This window comes from Carassius gibelio, chromosome A19 (assembly GCF_023724105.1).
Source record: "Carassius gibelio isolate Cgi1373 ecotype wild population from Czech Republic chromosome A19, carGib1.2-hapl.c, whole genome shotgun sequence".
In the NCBI taxonomy this organism is placed as follows: domain Eukaryota; kingdom Metazoa; phylum Chordata; class Actinopteri; order Cypriniformes; family Cyprinidae; genus Carassius; species Carassius gibelio.
Window position 1 is genome coordinate 12,362,530 of NC_068389.1, and position 16,573 is coordinate 12,379,102.

A 16,573-nucleotide genomic window follows, 5' to 3' on the forward strand; every position below is an offset into this window, starting at 1 on the left:
CATCTTCCTAATCCATAAAATAAATTGTGTTCAATGTGAATTTTTTTTCCTGAAGAGATGAAGAATACAAATTGAGCTAAGAGATCAATAATTCATCAACAAATAAAAATCGAGGCGATATTAGGCCTCAGTGTAGTAAAAGAGCTATCAGACAGCAGATGCTTCATGTCAGTTGAACAGTCAATTGATTTTTGGGATCTAAAAACTAAACAGTCACACTAAAAAGACTGTGCATGTTTGTGTGCGTGCGTGCTTAAAACATGCTTCAAATTACATTTGACAAAAGAAAAACAGCTGTTAGAGTGTTTTTGTAGATCAGATCTGCATGCTAGAGGTGTCAGAAAAGAAAGTGCAAATGCTGTAAAGTGTTCAGACCACAGGATTAACAAACCACAAATAAGCATGTATCAGTGTACTCATGATGTGCACTTCACTTAGAGTGCTCAGCTTTTTCAGCTTTGCCATCATAGGAATAAATTACAAAATATATTAAAACAGAAAGCATTTATTTGAAATTGTAATAATATATCACATTATTACAGTTTTTACTGTATTTTTGATTAAACAAATGCAGCCTTGGTGAGCAATAGAAACTTTTAAAAGACATTAAAATCTTACTGACACCAATCTTTTAACTGGTGGTATAAATACTACATTACTACTAAATGACTACCATGTTCTTGTATTTGTAATAAGCATGTTGAGGGTTCTGTCAATTCAGTCTAGTTTAGTCTTGGTTGTGTGACAGAGCACTGACACCCCAGTATCGTCTTGTCCTTGTGTGAGCGTGCAATCTCAAGTATTCTTAAGCCATGGGCTCTCTTGTTCACATGCCTAGTTTCATGTTTCAAACATGGTGTTTGGATTCCGGCACCCATGTCTAGATTGGTTCAGTCTGGTGTCGGGGTTTGAACACTCACGCTCCATGTCTTGTTTCGCGTGTGAGCACTCGTGTTGTGTGTTCACTCACTTGCTTGGTTTAGGTGTTCATTGCACGCTGTGTTGTGTTTAGCACACAGTTCGTCTTTACATCGGCCACATGCTTTCATGTTATGCTCTTTTATGTGTTGGGTTGCACATGGCTCAGAATTTTCCTCGGTCACATGCTTTTATGTTGTTTTGTGTGAACATGCAGCTTATGAGTGTTCTTGCTAGCTATGTTTTCACATCTTGTTTTGTGTGAGCACATGCCTTGTGATTGTTTTCACTAGCCATGTGCTTGTGTTTTTGTTTTGTTTGTTTCTGTGTGCCATGTGCTCTTATGTCTATTGTCTAACCCCGCTCACTTGTTACCTGATTATTGGTTCACTTGCCCCACCTGTCCTCCCTCGTTACCTGCCTTGTTTGCTACCTATTTATTCTCCTTGTGTTTTCAGTCCTGTGCCAGTTCTTTATCTAATGTTTGGCATTATGTATCTTGCCTGTTCCGCCAAGTTGCCAGTTGTGTTTTTTTCTCCACAGGGTAGATTTTGTTGATTTTTTTAGTTTTATTTCTGCTTATAAATAGTCCAAACTTCCTGCAATTGAGTCCTTGCCTCATCCCTTCCACAAACCCTGACAATTTCAATAACTTATGAAAATAAAAATAAATATTATTAATTGTAATTCAGGGATTTTCCTGGCTCAAAATGAGGTGGTACCATCCTGATCATGTGCACACAATGTACCCACCCTTTAACTGACTGAAACAAACAAACACTTTTTTACACGCAACATTTTAGGTGCTATGATAATTAAATGTTTGAAATTAAATTAAAAATACCAACTAAAAGGGGCGCTTTTGTATAGGTGAACATATAACATTAGATTGTTAAACATTTCATAAAACTGAAAATCTTTATCCACTCCTTATAATCTCCTGGTCCACACTGCACTGATCCAATATATATGTATACACTTAAAGTGTCTTTCTAGAAAACTAAATATTTTCTTACAACCTCAGGTGTATTCTTCACAGCAGGGTAACAGGTGCATTAGAGCTAACATTAGCACCAAGCTAAGACTTTTTATAAAAGGAATAGTAAGTTATTACTTACTATTCACTTTACTTCAATCCAGCATTGAGTATTTGTAATAATTTATTTATAGTTTATATACTAAGCTACCAGCTTGGCATTTCTCATGAAAACTTTATTTGTTAAAGAGCCAGTAAGATGAAAAATCTAAGCTTCCTATCACTGTTTATAAGTCCTGTACAATAGGTTAAAAAACATTGTCATTTTGTCAAAATATCATTTTAAAATTACCTCAATTCTCAGAGATCCACAAACGGTTCGCGCAAAGCTGTTCAAAAGATTCAGTTTCCTTAAACCCCACCTTTCGGTAGCATACGGTGTTCTGATTGGTCAACTAACAAAGTCAGGTTTGATTGGTTGTTCCGCACACAACTTCATGGTAAACAATGTGTTAGCATCTTTTTGGGGTAAATTATGTCTTATTCCTCTCATCGCAAAGCAAACAGTAAAATAAAAAACTTGAACAGTCTCGCTGCTTTTTCTTCTGTGTGGGTGTATTCAAGCCGCGCGCTTCAGTTTGAATCTGAATAGTGCGTTCAGCGCGGGCCGTGGTCACATTAGATATAATGAAGGGAGACGTGAAAAACAGACATCGCGTTGTTTTCATATGGATTACTTTATCACAGAATATCTGTTAGCAGCACTTGTTACACTTCATTTTAATGACGTGTTTGTAAATGAAGATCAACACAGACAAAGGCTGCAGACAGCACACATACTGATAAGACGCTCGGGAGAAAACAGACACATAACTTCATAATCATACTTCGTGTTGTGATTCGGAGATGCTCGTTGGTCTAAATAAAGTTGGTAATGAACCCTCTTTTATGGCCAAACGCTTTGAAAATCCCGCTGTACTCACTGAGATTAGAAAAGCAGTCATCAGTGAAATGTTGTGAACACAACAAAAGGGATTTGTTGTACTGCTCTGGTATTGTGGTAAAAATGAATTTTAGCCATTGGTTCTTCTGATCTTCTTTGGCAGTAAAAATAAAACAAACTTGCCTTTACAATTAAAAACACACTGTCTCCTCGACATGATGCTATCACACCAACCAGAGCGTCTGTGTGTGTGTGTGGGGGGGGGGGTGTGGGGGGGGCAGGTCAGAGTTTCGTTTCTCTCAAGACGGTAGGCGGAGATTATTATGCAAAGTGTTCTAGTGACGTACATAGAGATGGGCAAAAGATTTGAAATCTATAACGACTCGTTTCAGCGATTCAGAGTCGACTCCTTACTTTAGAAGCCAATAACTTTATAAATCGTGTACTTTTTGGTTTAATTACTTTGCACATTGTTTACACTGATGGACAGCTACATCATACACTGTAAAACAGGTAATTTTTGATTTCCCATCTGTGTGGCTCTTTAAGAAAACACCCCAAATATCATTAAAATAACATACAAACAATATACTATTGTAAATGTGTTAAATATAGGAGCCGATGAAATCGGTTAAATATTTCCCCAAATTCTATTCAAATTTTTCTAGAATCCTTTTTAATGGTTAAATTACATTTTATTATCAAAAACATGTCTAATTAATTAAAATCATGGACCTTATGCAATCTCGCATCAGTTTATTAAAAGTTTGACAAAAATGACATGTTTAGGGCCCAATTAAATATTTTATTTTCTTTGATGTGACTCTCAGAGCAGTTCTGGAGATGTTGTTTTTGTATTTATGTCCTCATTTAGTGAGATGACAGATGCTAAAATCACCGCGAGCCAGTGATGGAGTACTCGGACTCGAGTCCGACTCGAGTCACTTTTCTTTGGACTCGAGTCCGACTCGAGACTCCATTCTCTGGACTCGTGACTCGACTTGGACTCGTGGACTGATGACTCGTACTTGGACTCGGACTCGAGGATATACAAAATCGGACTTGAATATTCATTACATTGTTTTTGACTAAAAATGTTATAAAAATGTTTTGTGCCCAAGACCGGCCTTGATCTATTCTTTTACCCTCACAGACACTGCTACCACTCGCTCTCTTTGCTTGACAACACACGCACTGACTCAATCACTTTACTTTCACTTTACTTTTTTTTCTAAGCGCTCGGGCACTTGCGGGAAAGGATGAAGGATGATTTTTTAAGTTCTTGTCACATGACCCGCGGTGCGCTTGTGGCATTCTGAAAAGTTTAGATGTTTTTAACTCAATGCGGTGCGGACGCGCCTGGATGCTGCCGTTATGAGCGTGCATACGCTTCCATTATGAGCGTGCATACGCTTCCATTATGAGCGTGCATACCGCGCGCCTACAGTACATTGGAATAACGAACTTGAGCGTGCAAAAGACGTGATATTTGAACGGCCCTTATACATTGCTTTCTGACCATGCGCGTGCCGTCACACACACACACATTCACTTGAAAACATACAAACGCACTCATGCTAAATCACTCGGTCACTCACACACACACACACACACACTCATTGCAATATGCACGTTTCTTTTTTTCGCTGAGTGTATTTCTGTAATACAGTGTTAAAGGATTAGTTCACACAAAAATGAAAATTTCCTAATCATTTACTCCTCCCAATGCCATCAAGGATATCCATGGCGTTTTTGCTTAAATTATGTTTTTTAAGGAAAACATTTCCGGATGTTTTCTTCATATAATGGACCTCAATGCCTACCAACTCAGTTGGTTGCTATTGTTTCCTCAAAAAAAACTAAAAATAAAAATCCAATACGGGACTCGAGACTCGACTCGGACTCGAACTCTGGTAATGGTGACTCGACTTGGACTCGACTCGGACTATTCTTTGGTGACTCGGACTTGGACTCGGACTCGAACACTGAGACTCGAGACTCGACTCGGACTCGACAGTTGGTGACTCGACTACAACACTGCCGCGAGCATTGTGCGCACTTAAGTGTATGTAGTAAACTGAACCGCACCAAATTTGGTGGAGGCGGCCGCCTCATAATTCTCTATTCAGGAAAAACCCTGTAATGGTAAACATAATTTTGTCCAAATGTCACTTTTGCTGAAAAAAAAAAGTTGAATTATAAAAGACCAAATCAATCTATTTATGAAAAAAATAAAACATGTATAACTTGTCTAGATTCTTCAATGTTAGTTTATATGGGGACTGACACAGAAAAACTGATAAATAATGTGAAAACAAACATCTCACCAGGACTACAGTCCAGTTCTTCTTAGTTAAAGCATACAACATGAAAACAAAAATGAAGTAAACAATAACATACATCATTCCTTTAGTTCTCATCAGTGCCTGTGAGGGGCGCTCATGCCGTAGTCTTACCTGGCTTGTGGTACGTCGATGCTGGAAGAGACCACCTTGCGTTTTTGTTCCAGCAGAGAAACGGAGCGGGTGTGATCCTTCTCTGGCTCCAGCGCTCGGCCCGATCGCTTGTGCTCCAGCACCCGTGGCTCTTCTGTCCTCTCTGGACTGAGGGAGGGCACCTCTCCTTTCTGCATGCTCCCATTCTGGCCCTGCGTGGGCCCGTCCCGCTGGCCACCATTACAGGAGCTCTGCTGAGGGAAACACATTTGAGTTTCTTCAGTCTTAACGGTGTTAATAGTCTTTCCATGTGGCTCCTGTCAATGAAGTCCTATTTACACCTACGTGGGCCGTTAATGGTACTGACCCCTATATTGTGAGGCTTGTTTGCTTGCAGTCACAGAGCATAAGGCTGTATTTAAGCTGCTGGTAAAACAATATTGCATCAGTCAATACAAACACCTGAACAATGCTTTGGATAGAGAAATCCTATTCGCTCATCTGCAGGCTCCTCTGAGTGCTGACAAAAGAAAAATAAATCCCTCTCGCTCTGCCATTTCCCCCCCTTAGCAAAACAGCATAAACCATCCGTGACCACACTATTGGAAAGACGAGCAGCTTTTCCTCTTGCATGTCTCATCTGCACAGCAGCCGTAAAGTTTTCTATTGCACTGTGACTAAAGCTGCAGTACACTAAACCTCACGCTAAAGAGAGGGCAAACAGGGGCCAAGATGACGCACATCACCCCATGCACCAGTGAAGAGCATGATCTAATAGTGAGCGGTGTGGAATCCAGATCATTATCTTACAGTAACGCGATTATTTTGACTGAAGAGAGAGTAAAGGGCCATCCTGCTGATCTTTGAGCAGCTGTGAGTTTACGCACTAATAATGGATGTAATAATAAAACTGATGATATATCTCCATCACCTGCGCGTTCACATGGAGCAGCATTTACTACACAGGAGAGTAGTAAATGTTCACTGACAAGCTGCGCAAAAACATGATCTTATTTTGTTCATGTTTTGCGCAGCTCATCAGAGAACAACGGCTATGTGTAGTAAATTCTGCTCCATGTGTAAGCGTGCAGGTGATGGAGATGCGCAGATGATTACAGAACCGGCTTTACTGACAAGATGCGCATGAAATATCTTCTCACTAGTAGTAAAGTGTGGGGTTTTTTTATACATTCTTTTCTTAATTTATGTGCCAACTGTCATTATTCACCACGGTCGCGTTGTTCCAAACCCATATGACTTTCATTCTTCTGTGGAACACACAGAAGTGCTCGTTTCCATGCTATACTTATCAATTAGGATTAAGCTTTCAAACTGAAGAAAAAAAAAAAAAAAAAAAGTAAGATTTAAAGGCATCATAAAACTTGTTCTGTACGCATGATATTCCAAATGTTCTGCTGCCAAAAAATAAGCTTTGGATATCAGCCAATATTAGAGATTTTATATTATACATTTACAAGATATTTATATGATTGATTATAAAATTGGATATGTAATTGTGAATATAAGTTTCCTTATTTTTACATTTTGCTGTTATGTCCCACTCACTTAAACATTTAAAAACAACATTTAAAAAAAGTCTCAGGTCCACCAGGGATTGTAGGTGGGGCGAGTGAATGTCCAGCGCTCTCTTCCACCCTCAGTACCATGACAAGGGGAGACTCTTGAGCAAGGCACCGAACCCCCAACTGCTCCCCAGGAGCCACAGCAATATGGCTGCCAACTACTCCGGGTGTGTGGGTGTAAGTGTGTGTGTGCACTTGAATGGGTTAAATGGAGAGCACAAATTCAGAGTATGGGTAACTACCTATACTTGACCACATGTCACTTCACTCACTTTTACAATGCTAATTTTTATTTACATTTTTTTTGGGGGGGGGGGGGGGGGGGTGGTACAACACTGTTTCACGCAATTCTGACATATTTCTGTGCCCAAAAATCTTACATCCGGGTTCATAATCAAGGGGGTTAGGGTTCTCTACAAGAGCTATTCATGACATAGAAGAGGGTGAAACTACTTGTATGGGCATTTCTACCGGAAAACCACTCATGCACTCGACCAGAGCGAGAGCTAGATCGCGCCCATCAACGAGCTTCATCCGGCGGCAGCACTGCGTGGGACTTTCTCAAGAAGAATGTCTCCAAAGAAGTGTGTTTTGGTTGTAAGGGAAAGATAACTTTGTTCAGCTTCCTAAAGAACCCAGCATTATGTAAACAGTGGATAAAGTTTTTTTTTCTCTGGAAAAGCAATGGAGTTTCACAAGTGTGTGTGTTGATGTTTTTGAACGTTTTATAAACAAGGCCCAGTTCAACGCTGGATTTGCACATTGTTTGATACTGAAAGATGGAGCCGTCCCAGCCTTAAAAGATCCCAGTCATGATACAGAACTGCAAACGATAAGTGAAACAGCATCAAATGTCTGTTTTGTTGGCATTCGGTGCTCAGGTGCTCGTCACTCTTTAGCTCCGCCCACAACGCACCTTCAGGAGCTCTGCTTTTTCTGTAGAGAATCGTAAAGCTGTATCTTTCTTTTATAAACATGATAAAACTATAGACTTTTTGGAGATATGAAGGATGCAGTACTACTCTATAGGTACTCAAGATTAACATGAGATAGGGTGAAACGGTGTGTTATGTCCCCTTTAATAACACTGTTAAATTGTAATCTTTAATAAATCTCAAAATAAATAACCATTATACTGATGTCTAAATTCACTTGTAGCATTAAAAATGTATGATTTTAGTTTGTGTTTTGTTTATTATTTATTTTACCCAAAATACTGTAAACTTCTAATCTGCGATTTATCGGATATTAGCCATAGCATTAAATAAATTATCAGCTTAATCTGAATCAGCCACAATTTTAATACTGGTGCCTCCCAAAACTGACTAAAAGAGTGAATGAATACAGATATTTTTTTTTTTTTTGGTGAAATCTTTCTTTAAACCTCCCATAGGCAGGAATAATGCTATTCCATGTGCAAGATATATGCCAGGCTTTGTCGTATTTTCATGAGATGAACAGATTTGTCAAAGCAGTATCATGTTGTGCAAGACTTTCAAGCGTCAAATCAAAACTGCACAGCTGACAAGTTCAAATTTAAATTTCACACACTACTAAGTCTCTCTCTCAAGACACAAACACACACCCTTGCTTTGTGTGCTTGTTTTTTTGTTTTTTTTTGCAACCAAAGCTCTCACCTCATGTGGAGCAGACTCCGAACTGATCAAATATGGGTCACAATTTATGTGCCAGTCAAACTATTCAAATGAGATCTTGTTTTTGCTGAAGAGTTAAGAGGCTTTTAATAAATTTAAACAGATCTCGACTGAACTAATAACAGAATTAATTAGATTTGAGAGCAGGATACATTCACAAGAAAAACAAACACACAATGCATGTTCATAAGGTTTGAGATATATACTATAAAAGGAATTATGGAGCTCTTCATAAAAACCAAAAACATCTCAGCTTGCATTCATCATGACCAAATCCTCAACAATTTCATATTAATAAACTGCAAAACAGCAACAGATCCTTGGTGCATAAAGAGTTAAGACTGTTAGGCAGCCTGTGTGTTAATTACATTTTGATATTAAGCAGTGGAAACAACAGGGCAATGAAAACAATCCAGTCCGCCTTTGTCTGAAAATGGCACACTGTAAGCATTTAATGCGAAGCCCCTCCTTACTATGCAAGTCAACAAGTGGCTTTCCCCCAAGCCAAAAGGCACTTGTTTGGGAATTCAGGCGCCTTGCCAAAGCCCCAGATTCTAGGAGCATGACCCTCTCTAGAGCGCTGATTTGCTGCCATTATGGAGCAGCTGCTCTGGGACCATTAGCCCCCACTTTAGTTTCACATCCCGTCTTACTTGCATTGCTTACATCTTAACTTTTGTCCCATCATATGTCACCAGAGAATAGTTAGCATGTGATGAATATAATAGTTGCTTGAGTAAAGCATGGCACGGATTAAAAATGATATGCATGTCTTATTGGGAGTTGCCATATACTCGCCAAAAACAAGCACATACAAACATCAAATGTAGAGCAGTAAACAAATAAAATGTGTATGCAAATATAGCATGCAAATTTCACGTATTATACTTATTTGGTTATTTATTCTAATTAGTTTTAATAATTTCCATGCAAGTCTTGCAGCTCTGGTTGTTAAAGAATGTAATAGAGCTGGTGGAGTTCTTGTCATTTTGACCCTGTTTGTTTTGATATGGCACCTCAGGGTGTATAACTTGATGACTGAAGTTAGGTTATTATAATAAAAATAATAAAAAATAAATTAAAAACGTATTGCAATTACGTGCAAGCAACTCACTCATCCAAGTGTGCAATTACGCGGAGTTCAGTGAATAAAAGGAGCTTGATCTGAGCATTAAGTAAATGTCAAAAGACATTCACGATAATACGATCACTTCTCAAGCCATAAATGTCGAAAACAGTCCAAAAAAGGCACTATAAAGAGCCGGTTGCAGCAGAGAGTTGGAGGCTGTTGCACAGATGCCTCTGCTGGCGCGTGAATGATGCAGAGCGTGTTTTTACCACTTTTTCCACCCACTAAACTCCGAGAATCAGCGACTTACACAGCCCTGTTATAGACATCGACTACAACGGCCACAAATGCAACAAAACAAGCCTCATTTACGACAATAATCATTTTAAATCTAGTCAGTCGGATAAACTTTGTGATTGTCATGACGTGATATCGCCCATAGTTTAATTAACGTTACATCTATTTAGTCAGTGTTTACATGACCGCTATTTCGCATCTTCCGTTGCGTTGTCTTCGCTGATTGCATTGAATGAACACAGCGCGAGATGTCCGATTCTCCAACAAATGTCTTTTGTGAACCGGTTCTTTTTAGTTAAAAGATTCACGAAGCAGAAGAGTTGAGTTTCCGAGCGAGTTAGCGTCGCGATTTGAATATATAATGAATCATTCAGAGCCGTCACTGGGTTGACTCCCTCAAACACCAGCTATTATTTATCGTTCTTATTAAATTAATACATTCCAAAATAAATAATTAAGTTTATTTTTTTTTCTAACATACTGCTATATATATATATATATATATATATATATATATATATATATATATATATATATATATATTCAGCAAGTATTGTTTAATTTAAATTTAGTCATTAAGCAGACAAATGAGGACAATGGAAGCAATCAAAATCAACAAACGAGCAATAATGTTTCAAGTGCTATAACAAGTCTCAGTTAACTGAATTCAGTACACGTAAAAAGTTTTTTTTTAAATCATATAATAGCCTAAATAAAAAGAAAACGAAAAAAGATAGAATATGAATTTTTTTGCTTTGGTTAATTGTATAATAAAAGATAAAAGAAAAATACATAGAAAACAAAAAACAACAGAGAAGCTTGTCTTTAAAGAAAACAAAGTAAAATAAAATAAATAGTGCAAGTCTAAAAGTGGCATGTTTTGTTTTAATGGCTAATTTTCGAAATATTCTGACAAAATAGCATGATATTTATATTGCACAAATACAATGAAATTATTCCCAAAACAAACTTATCCTAAATACAGCTAAAAATACCAGTTTAACTAATTTAAGCCTTATATAGATAGACCCTTCATCACAGTAGTGAACGTCAAACTTGCAACTTTTCCCATCTAACAATGGAGAGACCAAAAGTGTCAGACTTTAATGCACTAACGTTAGATTGTGTGCACGGACACCGGCGCTTCTAAACGACCATCTGTATCGAACGATTCTTCAATTAACCATTAATATTGGAACTAAGAAGTAATTTGGCCCCAAAATGATCCATGTAGAGCCAAGACTACGTAGTAGCATCTGCATCATAACTGCAATGTATACTCTAACACATTCATATTAGAACTATTTGAACCATCAAACAATCAATTTCTCCGTATACGACAAGCAGCATAACAACAACAAGCCCAGCTGAGCGCACACACACACACACACACACACACCTTCAAGCTCGACTTCAGCGGCGCTTTCGCAGTCATCTGTGTAATCTCTTCCTCGGAGAAGTCTTTCAGGGTCCCGTCTTGCATGAGCACCGTGTACACGTTGCGGCGATGGCCGGTCGAAGCATCTCTGTTGTCATGTTTGACAGCCTGGATCACTCCCGTGAGCGGAGCCGCGTCTCCCGTTAAACCCGGCGCGTACACGCGGCTCCCAATGACCGAGCGCTTCACCAGCCGCCGCGTATGCATAGTTGATATATCAATAAAATGCGCGAATACAGTTACTTCGATCTCTGCACTGCAATGTCGCTTCAAAAACAAGAAATGTCACGCTGACAATACCCGAGCGGACTGACCGTCATAATGGGCCGACCGTGCGAAAAATACGAACACATTACCACAGATCAGAACCGCGTCCACATATTTCACCGGCGTGAGCGCGCATGTTCGGGACGCGAGACCAGCGAACCGTTACAAAATGCAAATGAGCTACGCTTGATAAGCTCTCTGTCCGTCTGACCGAAGCACCGACCGGCAATATCTTTCTTCTGTCGACCTGTTTGTTTTGCTTGCCGTTCCCTTATAGCTTACGCGTTGTGGTAAGACACGGAGCGGAGCGGCAGTTTTGGATGGATAAACACGATGTATTTCTCACAATAAACACCACGGTCATTTATGTGATAAATCACCGAAAAGCGTACCTCCAGAAATCTGATTAATATAATAATATAAACTGGCGTCCCCAGTGTCGAGGATGCTGTTTTATTAGCCAGTTTTCCCCCACATCACTGTAAATCCGGTTTCGTGTGAGATAGACTCCATTCCGAAAAATCCATCCGGGTTTTCAGAAGCCGCTGGCTCTACCGGCTGAATGTCGCCTGTGAACATGTGCGCTCGCGCAGCCAGTGTGCGCTCTCATTGGCTGGCGGCACACACGCCTCCACTCGCTAAAACGCGCGCGCACTCCTGCAGTTTCCCTCCAAACATAAGCAACGGGCGCTGCTGCTGCGATTAAAACAATGACGCAGGGATTAAGAGAAGAGCGTCTTTATGTATCTATTATTTAGGTAGCCAGTTAGTGTTCATAACATTAATAACAGTGATGATAATCTGGTCAAAGCAGGGTTATGAGTTTAGAGTGATAGTGGGTGACCCGGCGCGAATGATTGACATCCCGAGGGTCCTCTGTGGTGGGACGGGTGTGCCCTGTCAGTAGCAGAATAACTGTTTATGGAAAATCACTCGTTGTCGTCACAGACCAAAACATAAGCCTGTCTGACTCTAACCATAATGCAAATATTTAAACGTGATTTGTTATGTTGAAGAAGGAAAGGCTGTTGACTTATTTGTATTTTTGATGTCTTAAACGGGTAGTTCACCCAAAAATCAGGATAAATATCTTCAGTTAATGGGGTCCTATTATGCTCTTTTACAAAGTCTTGATTTAGTTTTAGGGTTGTACTAGAACAGGCTCTCATACTAGGTTGTTCGGAAAATAAATTTTTTCTGATATTTTACATTATTACAACACCTATCTCCCCAGGCCCGCCTTCTGAAATACGAAATGTGTTGTGATTGGTTAGCTGCCCCAGTGTGTATTGTGATTGGCTCCACTCGGTGCCTGGTCGGGAAATGTCACGCCACTTACCATAGCCACCTGCTGCAAGCTTCAGTGTAAATATTGCTCAAAATCAAATAAATTTGAGACTGATTTAAACCCTGATTGTAATCAGTCTAAGATCATCTGTCTTGGGAAAGCTAGCGTGTCTCCAACATAGTGATAATAACACTCGTTGCCTTCACTAGTGCAGCTCAACCCGGTCTAGTCCCATTCGTCTGTATCTGTGATATCACAAATCCCGAAATGTGTATATATATATATAGTGGTTATAGTCCAAACGAGTCGTTCATTTTAGTTTTTGAAAAGCAATTTTTGTTAAGTAAAATATCTCCTTTTGAAGTGGACTATGAACTTTGTAACTTTGCAGATATTTTTTATGCTCAAACAGCAACATTACTGACTAACGACTGTTTTTACACCAAGAACAATAGCTATACAGAAAACAATAAAAATATCGTTCTAAAAATCGTTCTCAGTATTAAAGAATAGCAGACCACAACTATTACGATAAAGGCACAGAGAAACAATATCGTTGGAATCACTTTTCAGAACTATTTTTTCTAGCTAATGAATGATAAAAACATTGACAGCCAATCAGAATCAATCCTGCTATAACGAGCCTGAGAATTTAAAGTGGCAGACAAGTGTGCGCTTGAAATAAACAGACGATATCATCCACTGGTGTGGATCCTAAGTTATCGTTCTTGGTGTGAACGTGCCTTAGTCGTTCTCATGTTGTTCCAAACCTGTTTCTAGAACACAACAGGAGATAGCAGAATAACAGCCTCTCTCGCTATATTAATGTGATTATTATTTCTGACTGAACCTCTCTCTTTAATGCATGCTTAAATGATTTTAAATTCCAAATGTAAAAGCAACCTTAAAAAAATAATATTCTATCTATTGTGAATGTGTGCAGTTTGAATGCAATCAATACTAAATTCCTCATGTTGTAATCGCTTCACTGCCATTCACAACTCCTCTCCCATGGCCTCATCTTATGGGATGTCCATTAGATGTGAAGTTGAGAATCTTGTCTGAAGTAGGTCATTAAGGTAACCATTCAGTTGCTTTTCACCTTCTGAATAACATGAATTTGGACTAATAGTTTAGTCCTGTTTGGGAAGAGAAAATAACTCTATCATTCAGGGCTTTTAAATAATATAATAAATAAAAAGAAAAACAGACAGAATAGAAAAAGAATAGAGCAAGCTAGTGTTAGAGGATATATATGTTAGATACAGTCAGGTCCATAAATATTGGGACATCGACACAATTCTAATCTTTTTGGCTCTATACACCACCACATGGATTTTAAATGAAACTAACAAGATGTGCTTTAACTGCAGACTTTCAGCTTTAATTTGAGGGTATTTACATCCAAATCAGGTGAACGGTGTAGGAATTACAACAGTTTGTATATGTACATCCCACTTTTTAAGGGACCAAAAGTAATGGGACAGATTAACAATCATAAATCAAACTTTCATTTTTTAATACTTGGTTGCAAATCCTTTGCAGTCAATTACAGCCTGAAGTCTGGAGATCAATTAGACATCAGCGTACGCTGGGTTTCATCCCTGGTGATGCTCTGCCAGGCCTCTACTGCAAATGTCTTCAGTTCCTGCTTGTTCTTGGGGCATTTTCCCTTCAGTTTTGTCTTCAGCAAGTGAAATGCATGCTCAATCGGATTTAGGTCAGGTGATTGACTTGGCCATTGCACAACATTCTACTTCTTTCCCTTAAAAATCTCTTTGGTTGCTTTCGCAGTGTGCTTCGGGTCATTGTCCATCTGCACTGTGAAGCGCTGACCAATGATTTCTGAAGCATTTGGCTGAATATGAGCAGATAATATTGCCCGAAACACTTCAGAATTCATCCTATGCTTTTGTCAGCAGCCACATCATCAATAAATACAAGATAACCAGTTCCATTGACAGCCATACATGCCCACGCCATGACAATACCACCACCATGCTTCACTGATGAGGTGATCATGAGCAGTTCCTTTCCTTCTCCATACTCTTCTCTTTCCATCACTCTGGTACAAGTTGATCTTTGTCTCATCTGTCCATAGGATGTTGTTCCAGAACTGTGAAGGCTTATTTAGATGTTGTTTGGCAAACTCTAATCTGGCCTTCCTGTTTTAGAGACTCACCAATGGTTTACATCTTGTGGTGAACCCTCTGTATTCACATGGTGAAGTCTTCTCTTGATTGTTGACTTTGACACACACATACACCTACCTCTTGGAGAGTGTTCTTGATCTGGCCAACTGTTGTGAAGGGGGTTTTCTTCACCAGGGAAAGAATTCTTCGATCATCCACCACAGTTGTTTTCCATGGTGTTCCGGGTAGTTTGGTGTTTGGAAAGCAACCAAAGAGATTTTTAAGGGAAAGAAGTGGAATGTTATGCAATGGCCAAGTCAATCACCTGACCTAAATCCGATTGAGCATGCATTTCACTTGCTGAAGACAAAACTGTAGGGAAAATGCCCCAAGAACAAGCAGGAACTGAAGACATTTGCAGTAGAGGCCTGGCAGAGCATCACCAGGGATGAAACCCAGCGTACGTTGATGTCTAATTGATCTCCAGACTTCAGGCTGTAATTGACTGCAAAGGATTTGCAACCAAGTATTAAAAAATGAAAGTTTGATTTATGATTGTTAATCTGTCCCATTACTTTTGGTCCCTTAAAAAGTGGGATGTACATATACAAACTGTTGTAATTCCTACACCGTTCACCTGATTTGGATGTAAATACCCTCAAATTAAAGCTGAAAGTCTGCAGTTAAAGCACATCTTGTTCGTTTCATTTCAAATCCATGTGGTGGTGTATAGAGCCAAAAAGATTAGAATTGTGTCGATGTCCCAATATTTATGGACCTGACTGTATATACACACAAACACACACACACACATAATTGCATAATAAATTAAAAGAAAATAGAATACAAAAAGATTAGAAAGGTAGTTAGATTGTTTTTGGAAGAGATGTGTTTTAAGCCGATTCTTGAAGATGGCTAAGGACCCAGCTGCTCTGATTGAGTTAGGCAGGTCATTCCACCAGAAGGGAACTATAATTTAAAAGTCAGTAAAAGTGATATTGTGCTTCTTTGGGATGGGACAATCAAGCAACGTTCACTTGCAGAACACAAGCTTCTAGAGGGCACATAAGTCTGAAGTTATAAATTTAGGTAAATGGGTGCAGAGACAGTGGTAGTTTTGTAGGCAAACATCAATGCCTTGAATTTTATGCGAGCAGGTATTGGAAGGCAGTGCAAATTGATAAACAGAGGTGTGACGTGTATTCTTTCTGGCTCATTAAAAATTAATCTTTCTGCCGCGTTCTGGATTAATTTTAAAGGATTGATAGAATTGGCTGGAAGACCTGCAAAGAGGGCATTGCAATAGTCCAGCCACAGAACAAGAGCTTGAACAAGGAGTTGTGCAGCATGATCCGAAAGAAGGGCTTGATCTTCTTGATGTTGAATAAAGCAAATCTGCAGGACTGGACAGTTTTAGCAATGTGGTCTGAGAAAGTCAGCTGATCATCAATCATAACTCCAAGCCTTCTGGCTGTTTTTGAAGGAGTTATGGTTGATGTGTCTAACTTGATGGTGAAGTTGTGATGAAAAATTTATGACAAATAATATCAGTGTAACGTAGACCACTGTTAG

The 16,573-nt window shown here is 39.2% G+C and overlaps 1 protein-coding gene across 5 annotated transcripts in view; it reads right to left on the reverse strand.

The window, feature by feature from the left end:
* The window catches only part of LOC127935157 (zinc finger protein 704), a 52,240-nt gene extending 40,367 nt beyond the window's left edge, over window positions 1-11,873 (reverse strand). For 2 of the 5 annotated variants that reach the window (XM_052532781.1, XM_052532780.1), the window contains exons 1-2: window positions 11,276-11,873; window positions 5,294-5,526 (exon numbers count right to left, since the gene is read on the reverse strand). In XM_052532781.1, the coding sequence (XP_052388741.1) occupies window positions 5,294-5,526; window positions 11,276-11,521 (479 nt within the window). In that variant the 5' untranslated portion in view covers window positions 11,522-11,873. The remainder of the gene's footprint in view (window positions 1-5,293; window positions 5,527-11,275) is intronic. The other 3 variants (XM_052532779.1, XM_052532777.1, XM_052532778.1) reach the window with 2 other exon arrangements.
* Between the last annotated feature and the right edge of the window lie 4,700 nt (window positions 11,874-16,573).